This window comes from Falco punctatus, assembly GCF_963210335.1.
Source record: "Falco punctatus genome assembly, chromosome: 1".
Classification (NCBI taxonomy): domain Eukaryota; kingdom Metazoa; phylum Chordata; class Aves; order Falconiformes; family Falconidae; genus Falco; species Falco punctatus.
The window spans coordinates 123293185-123311884 of NC_137580.1; the positions used below are offsets into that span (position 1 = coordinate 123293185).

At 40.4% G+C, this 18700-nt stretch overlaps 1 protein-coding gene across 6 annotated transcripts in view; it reads right to left on the minus strand.

Annotated features, from left to right (window-relative positions):
- Window positions 1–18700, minus strand: part of TEX2 (testis expressed 2) — a 57909-nt gene that overhangs the window by 9752 nt on the left and 29457 nt on the right. For all 6 annotated transcript variants that reach the window (XM_080376784.1, XM_080376782.1, XM_080376780.1 and 3 more), the window contains 6 exons: window positions 12349–12549; window positions 10357–10693; window positions 8888–9135; window positions 6317–6463; window positions 4825–4924; window positions 41–173 (listed from right to left, as the gene is read on the minus strand). In XM_080376784.1, the coding sequence (XP_080232910.1) occupies window positions 41–173; window positions 4825–4924; window positions 6317–6463; window positions 8888–9135; window positions 10357–10693; window positions 12349–12549 (1166 nt within the window). The remainder of the gene's footprint in view (window positions 1–40; window positions 174–4824; window positions 4925–6316; window positions 6464–8887; window positions 9136–10356; window positions 10694–12348; window positions 12550–18700) is intronic.

Consider the following 18700-nt stretch of genomic DNA (forward strand, 5'->3'; position numbering starts at 1 on the left):
ATGAAAGCTCTCGCTTCGTTCCACCATGGTAATACCTTACCCTTCTTTGCCAATCTCTCCAACTTTAAGAGCTTCACCAAGCGGCTCTTTACCAAGTTTGGTCAAGTTCATTTTGGTCTCTAGGGTCATTAGAAAAGATCCATTGTAGGACATTTCCAAATCAATCCAAAGTCCTAAAATTAAGAACAACAAAGATGTCACTTTAAGAACAGTCACAATCACTTTATTTTACCGTCAAACCAAAACTCATTTTAAAAAAGTCTATACATCACACTTTTTTCCACAGAGAAAAACTCTTTTTTGTCAACTGATTATGTCATTAATTCACAAATAATCAACAGCTTATCAAATCCAGTTTTCTGTTCACATTAAGCTTGTGGAACAAAGTTGAATGTGCAGATATAAATCAAAGCCATGCTGAAAAACACATCGGTAAGTACAGGTAACAATCAAAAAAAAAAAAAAAAAAGAAAAATATTTACACAGACCTAAACTACTTAAGAGATCTGAATCAAGATAAAGAAAATGGAACACAATCAGGGATTCACTTCAAAACTATTTACAGTACTGCTCCAAGCCAAACGGTAAGAGGACACTCCTCTATGTTACTTACGCCGTCCAAACGAAGCAAAACTTGAAATCCCAAAGCAATATTGCCTGTCTCGCATCAAAGCCTGCGGTCTCTTTTGCTTTCGACAACGGTGTATGGAAGAAGTATGAAAAGGTTCGCTCCATAACTCAGCTATAGGCATTCTCCTTAAGACTCACAGGTCAGGGTCGTTACTTAGAACAATTCTAGATGCGTAGTATTAAATTAAATCCTATTCTCTGGACAGACTAATTGCTTATTGCAATCACCAAAAGATTTGTCTTGGGAATAACTGCAAGATTAGGTCCTGCCTCTTAAATGACACCCTGTGGTCCCACTGATTAAAGAAACCTGTAGGGTATTTGTGATCCAGAGATCAGAAATCAGATGCCGCTAAACAGATTACGCATCTTCCTATTCCAGACACGGCAGCTGCACACATGATGCCCTACCAGTAACTGGCACATCAACCACTAATGCATTCTACTTTCATTTACTCAGTCAGAAGCAATTAATCGTAACTACTCTTTGGGTTTGATTGATCTAGAAAAGACACGCTTTTTTAGTTAAGGAACGACTGTTTTCTTTTCTGCAAAAATGTATCAGAAGAACGGCACTGTCCCCATCCCACCCATTTATATTAACAGAAATACAGCTCCCAAAGACCAGGTCACTGGTACACCACGAGATTACATGATGGAAACAGCACCGAAGGCCAGCTGCTGCTTTACTAACCCAAATTACTCTTTTCTAGCATACAGTTTTTCCACTGCTGTTCTAAATAAAACACAAGAACTCAAACACAAGCTTATATAGTTTTTTCCTCTTTAGAGTAACGAAGCAGCAGTAAGATCATTGGAAACAAGAACACAGCTAAACAGACATTTGCAATAACCAGTGAGTCAGCATGCTTGAAACATCAATGTTGTTTTAACAGAAGATCAAATTAAGCAAAGGATGCCAGTACTGAGAGGGAAAATCCCTTCTGGCCACAAAACGTTCATACACATTTTCCAGTGAGTAAAAAAAAAAAAAAAAAAAAAAAAAAAAAAAAAAAGGGTGGGGGGGTTGAAGAATTGGGCAGATGGTACACTCGATTCAGAGCTATCTGGTTCCCTGGCCTCAACAGAAGTACAGTAAATAGTACAGCATATGCTGTCACCCGAATAGGACTGTATTAACAGAAACAAGATATTTTTTTCCTAACATTGTCTGCTAACAAATTTAGTTACTTAGAGGAGCCACATAATCAAAAAATATTTTCTTGTAATCGAGCACTGGTAAAAAAGCATGGACAAAACAAAGCCTGTCACAATTAGTAACTGCATTTTAAAGCCTCACAAAAAGCTACCTCAAATGACTGACTGTCTCAAACACTTAAAAAAATAGATTTCTTATAAGTGTTTGCTCTGGATAATGACCTGAAATTTTAGGATTCCCCACTCCCCGCCCCATGTGTTGTTTATTCATAGGTCAACTTACTAACAAATACATTTATCCTTATGAAAACATGCATTTCCAATTATCATTCCCTTATTTATGGTCTTTTAAGTATAACAGCAAAACAAGTTATTTCAGTAATAATTCATTGCAAGCCCTTAAAAACTCAGATACTGAGAGTTCACATGTCATTTGACAATATGAGGCACGGATTACAAATTCTACCACCAATGTTTACTTATCAGTTTAACCGAACAAGAAACTGAAGGAGTTAATTGTTCTCCCTGCAGTTGTCAGTAATTAATTGAAGCCAAGTGCGCAGCAGTCTTCTAAATACCATCTCATGACTTAGAATGACAGTCTTTGGTTACAACTAAAGTTATGAGAACAGAGAACATTATTTTTAAAAGTGTAAATCTAGGCAAAGGGAAACACTCCGACAGGAACCTCAAAGTGCAAGTTCGTCTAAAATCAAACCATGAAACCACTTGGCAAGCATCATACGTGTAATAATTTTTAGAGTTTTCACTTTGTTTTCAATAATTCAAAATACAATTTCTGCCAGTGGTGAAGCCACTTTGCTACTGGAAACACCGGAGGATGTCGTAAGCACTGTGGAGAACCCGCTGTCCCACCCAGGAAGCATATGACAAGCAGCAGCAATTACTTTTTAGTTCCCTGAATACTGATGGCACATGAGCTTATTCCATCTACTCAATTTTGATTTCTCTTAAAAGACAGTTTTTGTTTCTCATGACAACAAAACAATTTGCTCTTTTCAAATATGCTTTTTTTATCAAGCTCAGTGGAAAACATACTTTCAAGAAGCTGGCAGCGAAGTACCCAGTGTTTCACCGATAAGGCTTTTCCCCAAAGAGCAGCAAGTCTCAAGTGAGATAAGGGCAAACAATAGCGTTTGGATACCACAGGCAGCATTAGTTAACATGTTATGTACGTCCAAGAGAATTTTAATGATTCCCCAGAGTTCATTTTATTCACTCTTTTACAAGAGAAAGGCTACAGCTTACTAACCTTCTCATGCTTTTAGTCAGTGATTTGAGTGGAACAACATTTTTAGTATTAGTGATAAAGTTTATTTATGTCCTCCTAAATTTCATGCACCTGGTATTCTTGCAAAGGTCTGACGATAACTGTTACAGAAGAGTCCTGTAATAAGTGGCAGACAAGTGAGTCTTACATCAAAACTACATTAAATAAACCTTACACAGACCAGGTTCAAACTACATAACAGGAGCAGAGATGAAGCCCCAATTGCTTCTAAGCAGAAACTGGCTTGTGCCAGAAACTGTGCACAGCTGAACTCTACCACAAATTCTCCATCCTGGGTTGCTTGACCTTTAAGAACAGCAAGCAGAACTAAGATGTTGAAGAGATGAACCACCCCAGTGAAGAGAAACCCCCCTCAAACCCCCAGGTTCAGTACTGCAAGAAAGGACGTGGTGCTACGTACCTGCTGTGTGTCCAATACCCTCACACTCTGAGAAGGTACTACATAAAGAAACGTGATAGCCTTTCCTCGCTTCGAAACACTGCGTACAGGAGAGCTAGTGAAGATTGATCCTGTGCAGATTTTCAGCTAGTTATCTGTTCAAACTCTGCTCTGTCCATGTTCGCTGTTACTGTTCTAAACGTGCTACTGAGACTTGCTGAAGTTCGGCTCATTGCTGGCCTTAACACTGAACAAGCATTGCAAATTCATTAAATTCCTACCACCTTGCTACCAGTTTATTGGTTTCAGCACCGTCTAGAAATGACTTTGATATCTTCACCTAAGAGTTGAAAGAGCAGTTTAAAACAAAAATAAGTTGTTTGCCATGCGATCCATAGCTGCACCACAACTGGTCCTCCAAGGATATATTTCCCTTTAGATCAATTACAAACTTTTCCACCTTGAGTTAAATAACCTCTTTCACTTCTCCAGCCCAGTGTAACAATATGGTAAGTAAAGGAGTGAATAGAGTGAGAGGAGACAAGTCAAGAAACCCTTAATAAACTCAGAAACAATTTAAAATTCAGGACTGCTCTGATTACATGTCTTAGAAGAAAGATGGCATCTACCTCTCCTCAGCATGCAGAACGAATACTTCTGAAGCTAAAAAAACACTAACCCAAGCTTGTCTTTCTGCGAAGCTACTTAGGTGACAAGAGTATCCTCAAATATACCCCTGTGACCACACACAAGCCAGAAAAAAAATAAAAAACCCAGTTCCAATTCGTAAAGCAGCAGCGTGAAAGTCGTTCAGCTTAGCAAAATCCATATTTAATATTAAGGAAATAAAACAGTGTTGTACTTTGAAGCTTCTTTTCAAAGCAACACTGTATTCTTGTCTTCTAAGTTATTACAATTGTATTTTCTGAATCGTTGTTTTCAGAACAAGGCCACTTCTCTTGAAGAGGGCCAAATGCCAAATCTGTTTTCTGCTATGGTAACAGAATCAGATCTTGAGATGTCCTGAGATATGCATCGCTCTCTGTCGTCCATGACTGTATCAGATACAGATCTCCACTGCATGCAAATTTTAATTTAGTTCAGTAATTATCTCCAATAGAAAGACATGATTGTATATCCATTATCTACAGATTTATGTTTATACCAAGCCTGATGCTACTACTATTGGAGATAGAGACCACTCAGCATCTCCTCAAAATAAGCTCTTATTAAGCGTACCTTCCTCCGATTAAAACACCCACAAGATAAACAGATCAGAATTCTGTTCTCCACAGGTGTGAAGGCATGAACCTGGCAAAAGCAGAAGACGAAGTATGTACTTTACCTCTGTGATCAACAGAAGGTTTGAAGGCTTGAAGGATCTTCGGCACTGCGATCCCCATGTCGAGCTCAGTTAGCGTTAGCTCATTCATGAAGTACGGCAGCTAGAAGAACAGAATGTAAAAATCAAATCCACACTATGGAACTAAACAGCATTGTTTCCTGAGACAAGAAAGGTCATTAAACTTAAGGAATGGATCAAGCTGAAAAGCCACCAGTGAAAGACCACAAATATGATTACATAAATTTCTTCCAATTCTAGGATTTTGCAGTTATCAGTTTCAAAATAATATTTTAGGGAGAAATTCAGCATCTGAACTTGGAATGTTTTTAAAACTATGCTGAAGTTCAGAGGCTGACCTTAAACTTCCAACATGCTTTTTAGTCAACACATGTAAGAAGCTCAAGAATGGAGTGTAAATCTTATTTTACTGTGAATAAAAATCAAACACTTGTTTGGATTTTAAAATCAGTCACGTATTTTATAGTTGCAGTTACATCAATGTCTCAGCTATTTTTATCCTTGCCAAATTTTTTTATAACACATTAGCTTTTAAAACTGTATCATAATTTTAGTGTAAGAGAGGCACAGAATCACAATTATTTTGGTATCCATTTACTGTAATTATTCCTAATTGATAGAAATTCTTTCTCCTGTGAACAGACAGTGCTTTAACCTACCAAAAACACATCTATCCCCCATTCCCAGTCTTTTGCTTAAGCTGTTTCCAATGAGATGTTTGGGTACCCTGCTGTCATAATTGTGGAAACAGCCAGGGTGGAATTAGGTTATTTCCCAAAACACAAGCAACACTATTTCACAGCTGGTACTGCCTCTAAGTTTCAGAGCTTCTGTCAGCAAGACTACATCTTCCTTTGCTTTTAGGAACAGGGAAACTCCTCCCCGAACATCAGGGGCTGAACAGGCCTGTGATTAACTGCTGCTGCTCGGAAGAGTTACCGAATGCAAAGGGAAGACCCAAAAGTCATTCAAAAGCACCACTCCTCCCTTCACACTTTGAGCTTATGCAGCTGATGCACAATTACATCCTACCACCCCACAGACACCCACTGACCTCTCCTGCAAGTAACGTATGTCTTAGCAGGAACACATCAGAACTGTGGTTCCCTGATCTCCTCCATCTGAAAGGCAATCTACTATTTCCCAAAGCAGATTTCATAATTTATAAACAGTTCTACTACCTATCCCTAAAGTAAATAAAATAATACTTCTGCTTCTTACATAAAAAAATTCACAAACAGTGGTAGCTGGAGTTCATTTGAAACTGAAGCAGCAAACACTGCTTCAAAAACATGTTGAGATCCTAATGTGAAACAGAGAGCAGAGCTGAACTGGAACTTTGTATCGTATCTATCTACTCATCTTTTACATAAAAGTGTGAAATCAGTGCTTCTTCCACTATTTTAAAACTCAAAGACTACGTGCTTGTTTTCCTCCGTAAGGAATGTGCAGTGCAAGTCTCCAGAGCAGTTACCTTTATTTTGCTAAGTTTCATTTGGATCTTCTTTGACACTAGATCAGACCAATACTTTTCTCCTAAAAAATCCCAAAATATTCTTCCAAGCAAAGCATTCACCCAGGCCTCCTGTTCTTCTTCAGCTTCCGCATGGGCATCTGGTAACTGAAAACACAGAGCAGGTTATTCAGCTCTATAAATTCAGGTCAGAAAAGGCCTCATTTATACTGGGAAGTTCGTGTTACAGCCCGGGTTAGCTAGTAACGCCAATGTCCAGCACAGAGTGCAGCTTTACAGCCACATCAGCTGGCCTGACATGAGCTTGCTTGTCATCATCCTGACATGCGACAGAGTGAACAGGACTACACAGATATAGATTGACCTCTGGCAATGAAATGAGAAAGCTGTGTGTAATTTAACCTCTGGCAGGAAAAGCAGATCAGCCCAGAGTGGGCAGAATTTAAATGTGTCTGTAGCAGAGACACTCTTCCCAACAGGATCCAGAACAGCTACTCTACTCTTCCTTTATCAAAAACACTGCAAAGCAAGATCCAATCTTACATCCTTAAATCCAGTTCAGAAACATCACAAACAGATGATAAACAAAGTACAGGGAAACACCGTCTTCCTTCCAATGTGTGTATATAGGACACAGGATGTATGTTGTTCCCTCTGCTGCACTGAAGGTTTTGCTTACGGTCCAAGAGATTAAGTCTCAGTTTACTTGAGAACAATTCCAAAATACTTGGAGGTATTACCTGTTCGGATGTTGCAACACTGACTACAGACACAAAAGCAAAGGCAGCTGAAATAATTTTGAGTGCATACATGCCACCATGTATTTCATTAAAATCAGGAGGTTTCCATGAAGGAAAGACGTATTTAACATCTCTCAACTGCCTGCAATGACAGGAGAATTCACCACCTTTCGTTCTTACAAGCAGAAATCCTGAAGCCACTGGCAAAGCAGTGCTTTCTAGAAGCAGTCAGGTAGACGCTACGGTTCTGAACACGGTTTCTTGGCAGCGCCCGCTCCCAGTGGCTGCAGCCTCACGCAGGCAGCACTGCTGCCTTAGGAGCCTCTGCTGTGACGCAGGTTCCCTGCCAGCCCCGCTGAGCTATTTATAGAATGATTTCAGACACGTGCCACATTCAGCAGCAAACTCATTGCTGCTTCAGGGGTTGCTGGGGGCTGAAATAGACTTTTTCCTGGAGGAACACAAGATGTGTTTATTCCTAGGGTATACCAAGGATGACCTCTCCTTTCGGGGCATCGTATGAAAGCCTGGCAACAAAGATGCGTGACATGAATTACATCTTTTAAATGAATTTGATTGTACTTAACACTAAGGATCCATGTATTAAGAGTGCCATACTTTAATACTATCAGGGCTATAGACATTGTTTACTATTATGCTGTTTACATACTACACAATACTTACAAATGAGCCATTTAGTATTGCTTTAGAAAACGTCTAAAACCAGAAACCAGACAACCCATCCATCCATTTCTTGTGCCTTTTTGAGCAGGGCTGTCTACAGGCTACAGCAAATCCAACTGCAGTCCATCCAAGAGCCGCTTCCACTTCTGCTCCCCAACGAACCCAAGCAGCAGATACACTGGAGTAAACACTGTCCCACTGTCACCAAAGCCGCAGCCAGAGGACCATCAGATACATCCTGAAGGCAAATTCCTAACTCTATTCATGGCAACAGGGCCAGGAATCACTCTTGAGAAGAACCGAAGAGGTTAAGGGCTTCCTGAAGCATGCAACAGAAACACAGTTCTCAGGTCCAGCACAAAGAGCACAGCTTCACGTGATCCAGAGTGCATGAGCCAAGCCAGACGTGGGGCTGAAAACAGATTTTATAGCGTAGTATCTGCACTGAAAAACTGCTACAGACAGCATCCAACTCATACTTGTGTTACATGTCAATTCTGTCCCCATCAGGTGCTCAGATGCACTGAGGAACTGCAGAGGGTCTTCAGCTCCACACAAGCAGCAGAAAATGAAGATCAATTTTACCACCAAGTACTAAAAATTCCACTTAAATGTTTTCAACAAGCCAAGACCTCAAAAATACACTTTTAGTTCAATCTACTTCAGAATATACACAGAAAAACTTAGCTTTTTACTACTACTGGCAAATGACATTTGTGGAATTTTGTTTGATCTTTTGTTTGTTTTCTTTTAATCTTAAGTATAAGATACAAGCTCTTTTGGGACCAATGTTTTTTAGAACACACCTGTGCATTCCTAATGAAAAAAATTTACAGCCGCATTTCCTTCAGCTGTACAATCTTTTCGGTACAAGACACGGCAAAGTCTAGAAAAAACACAGGTGTTCTTGGGAGATAAGAAATCAAACTAAAATAAATGGAAAACTTGTATATTACATTAAGAAGAAACTGTGGTCAACAGGGAACTGGCAAGCATGAAAACTCACACTGACTTTATAAAAAGTTTAGGTCCAACCTGTAGTTAAAGAAATTAATTTTTTTTCCTACATAACTGATACTTAAAGTAGCAGTTAACAAGATAAAATACATCACCACCTCTGACACATCTTTCAGGGCAGAAGTATTACCTTTTTCACAGCTGTAGGGCTGCTATCTGCACTGAGTACCGGACTACCTGAAGGGCTCTTCTTCTCGTGTGGAACACATTTTGCCATATAAATATTGTAGTCCAGAAGCATTTTCTGCCGCACATTGCCAACCAGATCCTTGTGCTTTGGCTGGGATGCAATTTCTTCTGCACTTCCCTTGCTGCTGCTTCGGCTGTGTGTGAGAACTCCAGATTGACTATCGGTCCTACCGTGTGTTGGCAAAATCCCTAAATTAAAAGGAATAATAATCATTTAACAGAAAAGGAACCTGAGTGTCAAATAGCAGAGAGTATGATCAAACACTTAAAGGAGCAAAATCAGCTTGCAGATATAATTTATTCTGAAAAAAGACCATTCAGAGTAGCGCTTTCTCATTTTCAAGGGTAAAAGTAAATTCCACTATTGTGTGCTTAGGTGGTCCTAAACCCAAATCAGTCAATATTTGGTATGATTCAGCACTCAGCAGGATGTGGGACTGGAAAACTCAGCTGATCAACAGCATATTTAAATATGGACACTCACATATGTATAACATATGGCAGAACCCCCAATAGCCCTGCTGGGGAACGCCTAAAATAAAAGTCAGATGATTAAAATGTACCTATAACTAAACTTTTTAAAATATATTTAATTATAAGCTGTTACAATTAAAAGGACTGTCAAAAACATCTAACTATTAGAATTTTAATTAGCCATTAATTTTGCATTTGCATTTCGAGAAGTTATGTGCCAGAAATAATGATGTTAACCAATTTTTAAAGAGCTTCCCAGAGAACAGATAAAGACAGAAATGCATGAGTCATTCAGATTCTAAATTATATCACAGCATGGTTTTAAATTAATATTTCAAACATTTGATATACTACTTGAATACTGTAGACTACACTACTTGAATACTGCAGACTAACATGTTTGTTAGTTCAGATATATGTATCAGCACAGGGCTTTTTATTTAAACAGTAACATGTTTTTTTCTTGTGACATTAACCCATGAGAAAGCTCTTTATTGTTTACAGGAGACTGGAGTGGAAGGAAGGAAGGATGGAGAAGAAAGAACAGGTAACGAGGACTAAGTCTAATACCACGAATGTGACATCAGTTCCAACTGGGGGGGGGGGGGGGGAGCGGGGAAGACTGTAACAATTCATCCTTACAAAAACTACAGAAGTTGTTACAGTCACTGAAAAAAATAGTGTATTCACATAAAACAGTCTAAAAATAGTAAGAATAGTTGAGGGCATACAGCCAAGTATATAGCAGAGAGAGGAAAAGGCAGGGTGGGAAAGTGGGAACGAAAGGCCAAGATAAGGAGCCGAGAAGTATCTTTAGGATTATTTGTCTGTAAAGGCCACGATGGCTGCACAGTTGCTATAACTACCACTGTGAAAACATAACTTTGGTTTGTTTCTTTTAATAGACACTTTTACTAGATCATAATTTTTGAATACCTGGCTTGCTTCCACATAAACTGGATGACTTCTTTGCTTCAGACTTCAGCTTGGATGCGAGAAGGAACCTTCTGAACCATTCCTCCTTCTCCCTACCCGTCCTTCCAAAGAGATAAAGCACTTGATCCTTTTGGCTAGCGTACTTTGCTCCATCCGGAGGTTTCTTGGATTCTTCGTTGTTCAAGTCCACTTTTTCAGCAGGTAACTTTTCCTCCACATTCTCTTTATCAGTCTGGGCCTTAGCCATAAAGTCATCCTGCCTAGCGAGTTCGATGCAAATAGGGTACTTCTTATTCCAAATCCGTTTTCGTGCCAGACTCTTAGGAACCAGGGAAATCTGATGAACAAACAAAAGGATTAAATTAATTTATTTTTCAGTTGTATCTTCTATGTTTCTATACTCATATAAAGAACATAGGAATGCAGGAGATACTGGATCTGCTGGATTTAACTGACTCTTAACTTACAGCTGGTTGATGTCCAATCCACTGCTATCGCTAAGTCTTTGCTGAGCCATCGCCTTGGAATTGAAACAAAGACCATTTAAGTAGCTTAGACTTCTACAATCATGCGGATTAGAAACTCAGTTTTCATTTAGAAGATCTTATTCTCAATAGATATGCAGAAAAACCAGAAAAACCAAGGACCTTACTTCTGTGACCATGGGGTAGATAATGAGAATCTAAACTGAGTTTTAAACTCAACTTTCCAGGCCCATCTCAGGAAACGGAGTGTTTGAAGTTGGCAACAGTCACATCAAGTACGAATCAAGCCGTAAGAGTGATTGGCAGACAATTATATTCCGAATTCAGTAGCTTCAGAGAGAACCCAGACAATGCAAGTGATGAGAAGAGTGGTAAGCGTTAAAAATTCTTATCTACCGGCTGAACTTGCGCATGTTCTCCAAGGACTGTGGGTAAATACCTTGAAGAACAGCCGTCATCTGTTCATTACAGTCAGGGTACTCCAGACTTTTGTAACTTCGACAGTTTTGTAACCAATGTGGCTGGGCTGGTGGGGAAGTACTAGAAATTTTTCCAAGATACCATGGGGAACCAATGTCAGTCAAGTGCTCTGGTAGCATGTGATAGCTTCGCTTGTCTTGGTTATGGGAAAACAAATCTGGAATAGGCAGGAATCTAAGTTTTTGCTTAATCTTTTCCATCGCCTTCCTTTACTGGAAAGCAGAGCTGACAGCCAGCTGCTTTCCCATAGCGGCTCGGGGAAACAAAGGGAGGTTTTCCTCACGGCTGCCTTGGTCCCTCTCTCCCTCTAACTTCCACCTTCAGCTGAAGCACAGCTCCCCTCTACGTCTGTACTGCCAAGACCCTCTATTGATGCAGCACGTTTAAAAAATCCATTCGTTTAATAATGAGGTATTGATGTATTACTTAATGCAATGCCAATGGAATCAACTTCACATGGCGACTCTTCACAGATTTGGGGGAGGCAAACACCACATAGAAAAACCATCCCAGCATTACTCTTGATGCACTCTTCCAACTGCAAAAATCCCTATCTCCTTCCCTAAGCGGTGGGTACCAACAGCAAGTTGCGTCTGTCCCAGCCAGCTCTCGCTCTCCGCTGTTCCATTTCTATAAAATGCATGTTCCCTCTTTGAGTGAAACGCCAACGTTGCCTGAACTGCCTTGGGACAGAGACAACCACCAAAGATCATGTATTTTGGTGTAAGCTTCAGAAGAGTCACACAGTAATCTAATGTGTGGGGAACAATCCTCCGAACTCCCACGTGTTCACTCCTGCTCTGAACCAACAGAGGGAAATCATGCTTTCCCCTTACTGTGTAAATATGTAATTTTTCTAAAGCCCGCTCCATTTTCCTCCCCAGCACAATCTTCTGCAAGTTAGTCACAACAGTTTTGTTTACATAATGACAGAACTTGAAACTAGAAGACTGAAAAAGACTTCAAAATTTTAAAAAAGCTTCTAAGTTTTTTTTGTTAAAATCAGATATAAGTAAGGCACACTCACCTTGCTCTCTGTAAGTTCATAAATTTTCTGGCTGACATACGTGACTTCAGGCTTTGGCTCATTGTACACAGCCCTTCTGGAAATATTTTTATTAGGTTTTGACAGTCGTAAGGTGCTTCCTTCAAGTCGCACATAGACAGAGTGAGTCAAAGTAGCATGGTACGTTTCTGGATCATAATTATAAATTTCATTCATCCATCCCTATAGAAGAAAACACTTGTTAACAGGCTTTTCAGCTGTGGGAAAGCCATGTACAGCGTGTACATAAAAATTTTAAATAATTTTCCAAGCTTTTGCTGAATTTTACCTACTGCACAAATACAATGAAGCAGTAAGCGCCATAAATGAGGTAGCACCAAACTGACAGAGCGTGACATGAGGACTATATTCCAAGCGCACAATGTTTTTTTTGTTTTTCTGACTAAATCATTTTGTGTAGGTAACACGGCGCTCTCTCACCTCATCCCCAGGAAACACTGTGAGCTTTGCAGACACAGGCTTGCTGGGAAAAGCCAGCAGGCAGCTGGTAAGGGCATGCTGGCAGAGCAGCCCGTCTGCTTACAGCAAGCACCGACATTTTAATCACCAACAGCCAAGGCAGAGCAAACAGTCTGTCTGCTTACAGACAGCACTGACATTTTAATCACCAACAATTAAGGACTGAGTGGAAGACCACAATGGAGTTTGTTTTAATGCATCATAACCATTTAAGATTATTTAACATGTTGTGTAACTGCCCAGTCACCACACAGGAGTCATACGTGTGGATTAAATTTCATTCATTTCTGTACAGTGAAAGAAGCAGAACAAACAAACCAGCCCTGCTGTAACATGCCTGTACGTGCTGACTCTAACCATGGGGGTGATACTACTACTCTAACAACTGATTACAGAAAATGCAAGATGATAAAATGGGGCAAAAGACACGCCAGACGACTCATTCATGGAGGGCAAGTCATCTTCCTCTTAACCTGCCATACAACATACTTTGATAATTACTTCTACCTGCACATTAAAACCTTAATTCGGCATACTCAATATTCATTAATGTCAACAGAAAGCGAAGGAGATAAGACTTTAAACAGCTGTACCCTAGAGCATAAAGTAAAATGGCATCTTTACAAATACCTGGGGGGGGGAAACATAGCAGGGGGGAGAGCATCCACTGCTGGGAAGTGGGGAGAGCTGAATGAGCACCCCTAGTATTCTTCAAAACAAAAAAAAAATTAACTACTTTATGCAAAACATCCCAGAAATTACTGCAACATTTTAACTTATTAAAGAATTTTCCACTCAGAAAGAGAAATGTAAATTTTAATGCTCATTTACTCCACTGCCATACAATTTCTCAGAATAAACAGCATAAACTTTCTTAGGTGCCATAGTAACAGTGATATCTATGTTTTGCTTGCCCCAACATCTAAGCTCTGTTTTCACTATAAACCCTGAAAAACCTAGATAAATTAGCATTTCTTTTACATCAGGAAAGATTACGACAATCATCTTTGCTCGGCTCCAAAGCACACTACCTCTTTTATTAACAGAAATACCTCCACCGACACATGCTCTTTGAAGGAGCTTTGTGTTTGGGTTCTTTTGCTTACACAGGGTTATATACAACTACCATATAGGAAATACAATGCATGAGGAAGAGTCTTCTATAAACAGTCAAGGCTCTGCACAGCAGGGTTCATGTATGTTTGAGCACATCCCATTTCCTTCCTAGAAATTATCAAGCCAAGACATCTTTGAGCAGACGGCAATTCATTTTCAGCCAGGAACTCCAGCTGGACTTACTGAAGCACAAGGACATCACGTGAGTTGCCTAAAAGCACCGTGAACCATTCACTCTGCAGAACTGGAATATCCATAAGGCCCTCAGATCTCTGGAGAGACTCCCACCTGCTCCCTGGGTCAGATCTCCAAACTATTTCTAGCTCAGACTCCGAAGTCTGGAGCCTGCAGCCGGGCAAGCGTACAGATGAAAATGTGCTGCCTCCAACGTTTAGTGCCGCCTTCTGCAAGGCGGTTCGGCCGAGGATCACACGAGCTGCCACAAAGGGAAAGGGACACTCGGCAAGTGGGTCTTTGTATGAAGCTTAGCCACACAAGCTCTTCTTGTAACTATGCTATGTTATGTTATGTTATTAATAAGCTATGATGTTATTTTCGGTAGGAGGGTTGAAACCTCCGGGTATACAAGATACCCAAGAAGGAAGGTCAGAGCACACTTGGAAGTTTCTTTAATGTCCTGCTTGAGACTGAACTGGCTGGAGTTTCTGGCAGCAGCACTTGAGCTGAGCAGAGGACACGCAGTGATAACGACAAGAAGCGATTTATACATCACTCCCTTGACAGCCATGTACCATAGTAAGAAGTAAAAAAATCCATGAACATAGCTTTAAAGATGAAGAGTGGAGATGACTGGAACACCCTGGGACACATCAGACACACAAACGTTGCTGTACCTTCCCAGCAGCTATAAGACCGTTACCCAACACCCTTAGAGTCACATTTAATTTTATCCCTCCGGCACACACAGAGCTAGCCATCTGCGATAAAAAGGAGCCAGCCACATATTAAGTGACTTAACCAAGTCCAGTGAATCTCTGGTAGCACAGGGGTCTGAATTCATCCATGACATCACCCGCTAGAGCAGCACCTTTCCTACCCTGTCTCTTCTATAACAGTGCTGGTACCAGCCTTTCTGCCAGATTTCCTTGCCCTACGTAATGAAACAACAGAGACAAGGTCCTTTTGAAGATTCCCACCTTCTTCCCAGCAGCAGCAAGACACACTGGATTTAAAGGACAAAAATAAACAGAAGAGAATCTCTGTGCTTCCTCAGTTTGTATATTCCCATTCTGCTTAAGCACTCAGGAGCCCTGGAAAGTCCCACCTGCTTTTCTGATCCCTACCATGCGCCCAGGCTTTCCACTTCAAACAAATGGATTAGCCGCGTAATCTGCCGAACACACAGCTCTCAAACCCTGCCCGCCGCCTGCCCGCACAAACCCTGCTTCTCATACCACAGCCATCGGGTTATAGCAGCTGAAGAATCATTTGTCCAAAACTTTTAACAATGATTTCTGGCTGTCTACAGTATTGAACGTTCAAAATCTAGAACCAACCGAACAGAAGCACATTTATCATCTAGAACAGCAGCCTACGTAGAGATTTGTATACAAGGAAGAGATTGCTGCTTCATGTATTTGAGGCACAGCCCAAAACCCCAAAACATAAAGAAGTTTAAATTCAAAGATTTGGGTTTTATTGTCAGACAGTACCTAGCCAACAGGACGATAGAGATACCACATTACTGCAAACCTCCTTGTACCTAAACTTTTAGTTTCCCCGATTTCTAAGGATGCACTACTGTTTTTTGGCACTCAACTTCCAGGTTATTTTTCTAACACAGAGAAACACTGCATGGCTGAGAGTCAAATGTTAGTACTTCACCAAATGATGCTTCTTCTAGTCTATTAATGAATCTGAAGATGTGTGCCAGCTGCAGGAATTTTTTCCCCTCCTATATCTAACAATGTTAAAGGGGAAAATTATATCATTACCTTTTCACTTCAGCAATTTTCAGTTTTGTAAATTGTTTCATTTAGCTTAAAAAAAAAAATAATTGAGAAAGTTTTCCAAGAAGCTCCAAAACTCATTCCTGCATTTTAAGAACAATTTTAGCAGAAATACCTCCGCCCCTCTCTTCGCAAAATGAAATTGGAACAAAAGATTCACAGCCTACAGAAACCGTTTTGCAACGCATCTAAACAGAGAAGTTATGTTACCATAATGTGCTAGCAACCAATATATTTTCCCAAACTCCTGAAACAACAATGCGTTTCTTTGTGCAGGAGAGGAGCGACTGTATGATGGGTCTTTTTTGTACTAGTGAAGTTGTTAAAATAAGAAATTTAGTAATTCAGGGAGGACAATGACCATAGTCATATGCTGCTCCGCAGCTGTTTCCCATTTACACTGATCCTGTGATCTCCGTTTATAAAGGTCACCAGTGGCTCCGGGTTCATGGCTGAGATCAGGAGAAATCGCTTCACCGTCAGGCTGGTAACTAACCTGGAAAAGTGCCTGGTGGGAACCTTGGGTGGCACAGCTTCTGTAGCAAAGTCACAGCTACTGTTCACAAACCCGTACGTGCGTGCTCGGCAGCAGCGCCCGAGCTGGCTTCAGAGGAGCTCAGCACCTCGGCCACCGCGGTGCCACCAACGGCACTGCCCGCCACGAGCGTGGGGCTGGGCAACACAGGCGTGTGCATAGAACAGCTTCAAAAGGCCAGCCCCGGCTCACCTGTCCTCTTTCATGACTCTGGGCTACAATTTTTTCATTCGAACGGCAGCTCAGCAGAACAACACATGTTGGTAAGAACGGCAGAGCACCAATTTTTAATATTACTCAGTTAAAGATCTCAGAATGTGAACCAGAGAGGGAGGTTGGGGGCAACTGCAAAAGACCCTTGCAAAAGACCCTTACAAAAGACCCAGAAAGCTGGGGGCAGACATCAAGCCTGCAAGTGAAAATAAAAATGTTATATATATATATAAAAATATAAAATATCACTGCTATGATATTATTTCAAATACAAGAATCAGCAAGTCAACTTTACGACACAAGCCAAAATCTGGATTAAAACTGCCCCCAGAGCTTCTTAGTGATATCGAGAGATCAGTAATACCCATTTTATCATTAAATGATATAATCAAATGCTCCAGCACCAAAATTCTTGAAAGACTGTTGATCCCTCAGACCCCGCTAGTTGTATCAGTATCCCTCTTTCATTATCACTACTTTATAATACTTCAATAGTATTTTCCTTGATAAATGAGGAAAAATGTAATGCAGTTTCCCAAGCTTTTATTGACGGGGAATCTTAAAGATAAAAAAGGTCTAAAGTAGGCAGAAGTGACCATCACCTTAACAGGAAGACACCTGTGTCTACCAGAGGCCACCACCAAACATGAAATCCCTTGTGTGATACTCAGGAACAGCATGCTGTGAAAAGCCACCTCCTTCTGTACAGCTGGGGCTCAGAGAGCTTCGCTTCTGCAGCAGGCACTGTCAGTCCCTCAAATCAAACAGCCCTCCCCATCGAAGTTCTTTCTAATAGAAAGGGTAAATTTATCATTTCTGTCTTAGCTGTTACTTGGAACTTTTTGTATCAGCCAGCACTACCCAAGGGAATGCACACCTGAGAAGGCCAATATGTTAGAAAAGACTAATGAATTACAGAAGAAAAAAACAACAGTGGGCAGAGGAAGGAAAAAAAAAAAAAAAAAAAAAGAGGAAGCCAGAGAACTGAAAACTAAGGGAATAAGAAGATAAGAAAACATACACTGAAGATGATGCGGTCTTATGCGCGTTTTCTGGTTAGGGGGATGTTCTCCTTCCAATACCAAAGACATCTGAGTAAAGTAAGCACAGAAATCTACAGAAGCACACACTAACCAGCACAAGTGGTTTATTCTTTCACATTGCAAAGGAACAATTTTGGGGGAGACTTCACATTCAGGTATTTCAGTTGATTGCCACGGGTAATTTTCCACACGTTCTTGAAACCAGGGAAATGCAAACTTCTCAAATAATATTTACATGGGGGAGAATGCACACATACTTGTACAAAAATAGCTTGACAGCAGTCTGGCAGAATCCCAACCGCTCGAGCCCCATAAAGGAATCTTACTCATAGCATTTATCATAATGACATGAAAACAGGCCAGGCCAGAATACAAGACCAACAAGTTCTGAAGATAACATCTTATGCAAAAGCATCAAGTTTGTTTTTCCTACATTCATGTGAGTTTTGTTACAGACTAAGTCTTTATCTCATTTCTCAGAGGATCTAAACTGTCCAGTGCTCATTTTGACAGATGCAAATAGAAAATAGTTGTATGAGGTGGGAATAATAACTTGCAATCTGCTCAATCTCGTTACATTATGTTCTGCTACAATACAGGCACTGAGCTGTTTTTTAAACTCCTGGAGCATTACAAAGCCCTTTTATAAGGCTTTACATATTAAGGACAATTTGTACGTTAATGAGCGCAAGAAATACTTATCAGGTCGTACAAAACATTAATCTCCATTCATACAGTCTTCTCCACACAATTCACTTCTTGCCTACAACCATTCTCATAACATGTATCTCCTGGATAAAAGCATTAAAAAACAGTTTAAAGGTTCCTGAATAAGAGCTAACATCTCAAAGAGCCGGCTTAACACCAGCCAGTAATGAGTATCAGGATGTTTACCAGCTTTCACGTATCAAGGCAAATTTATATGCATGGTCTCACCACCCAGCTAACAAGGACAGAACTGGAAGTTTGTCAGGATT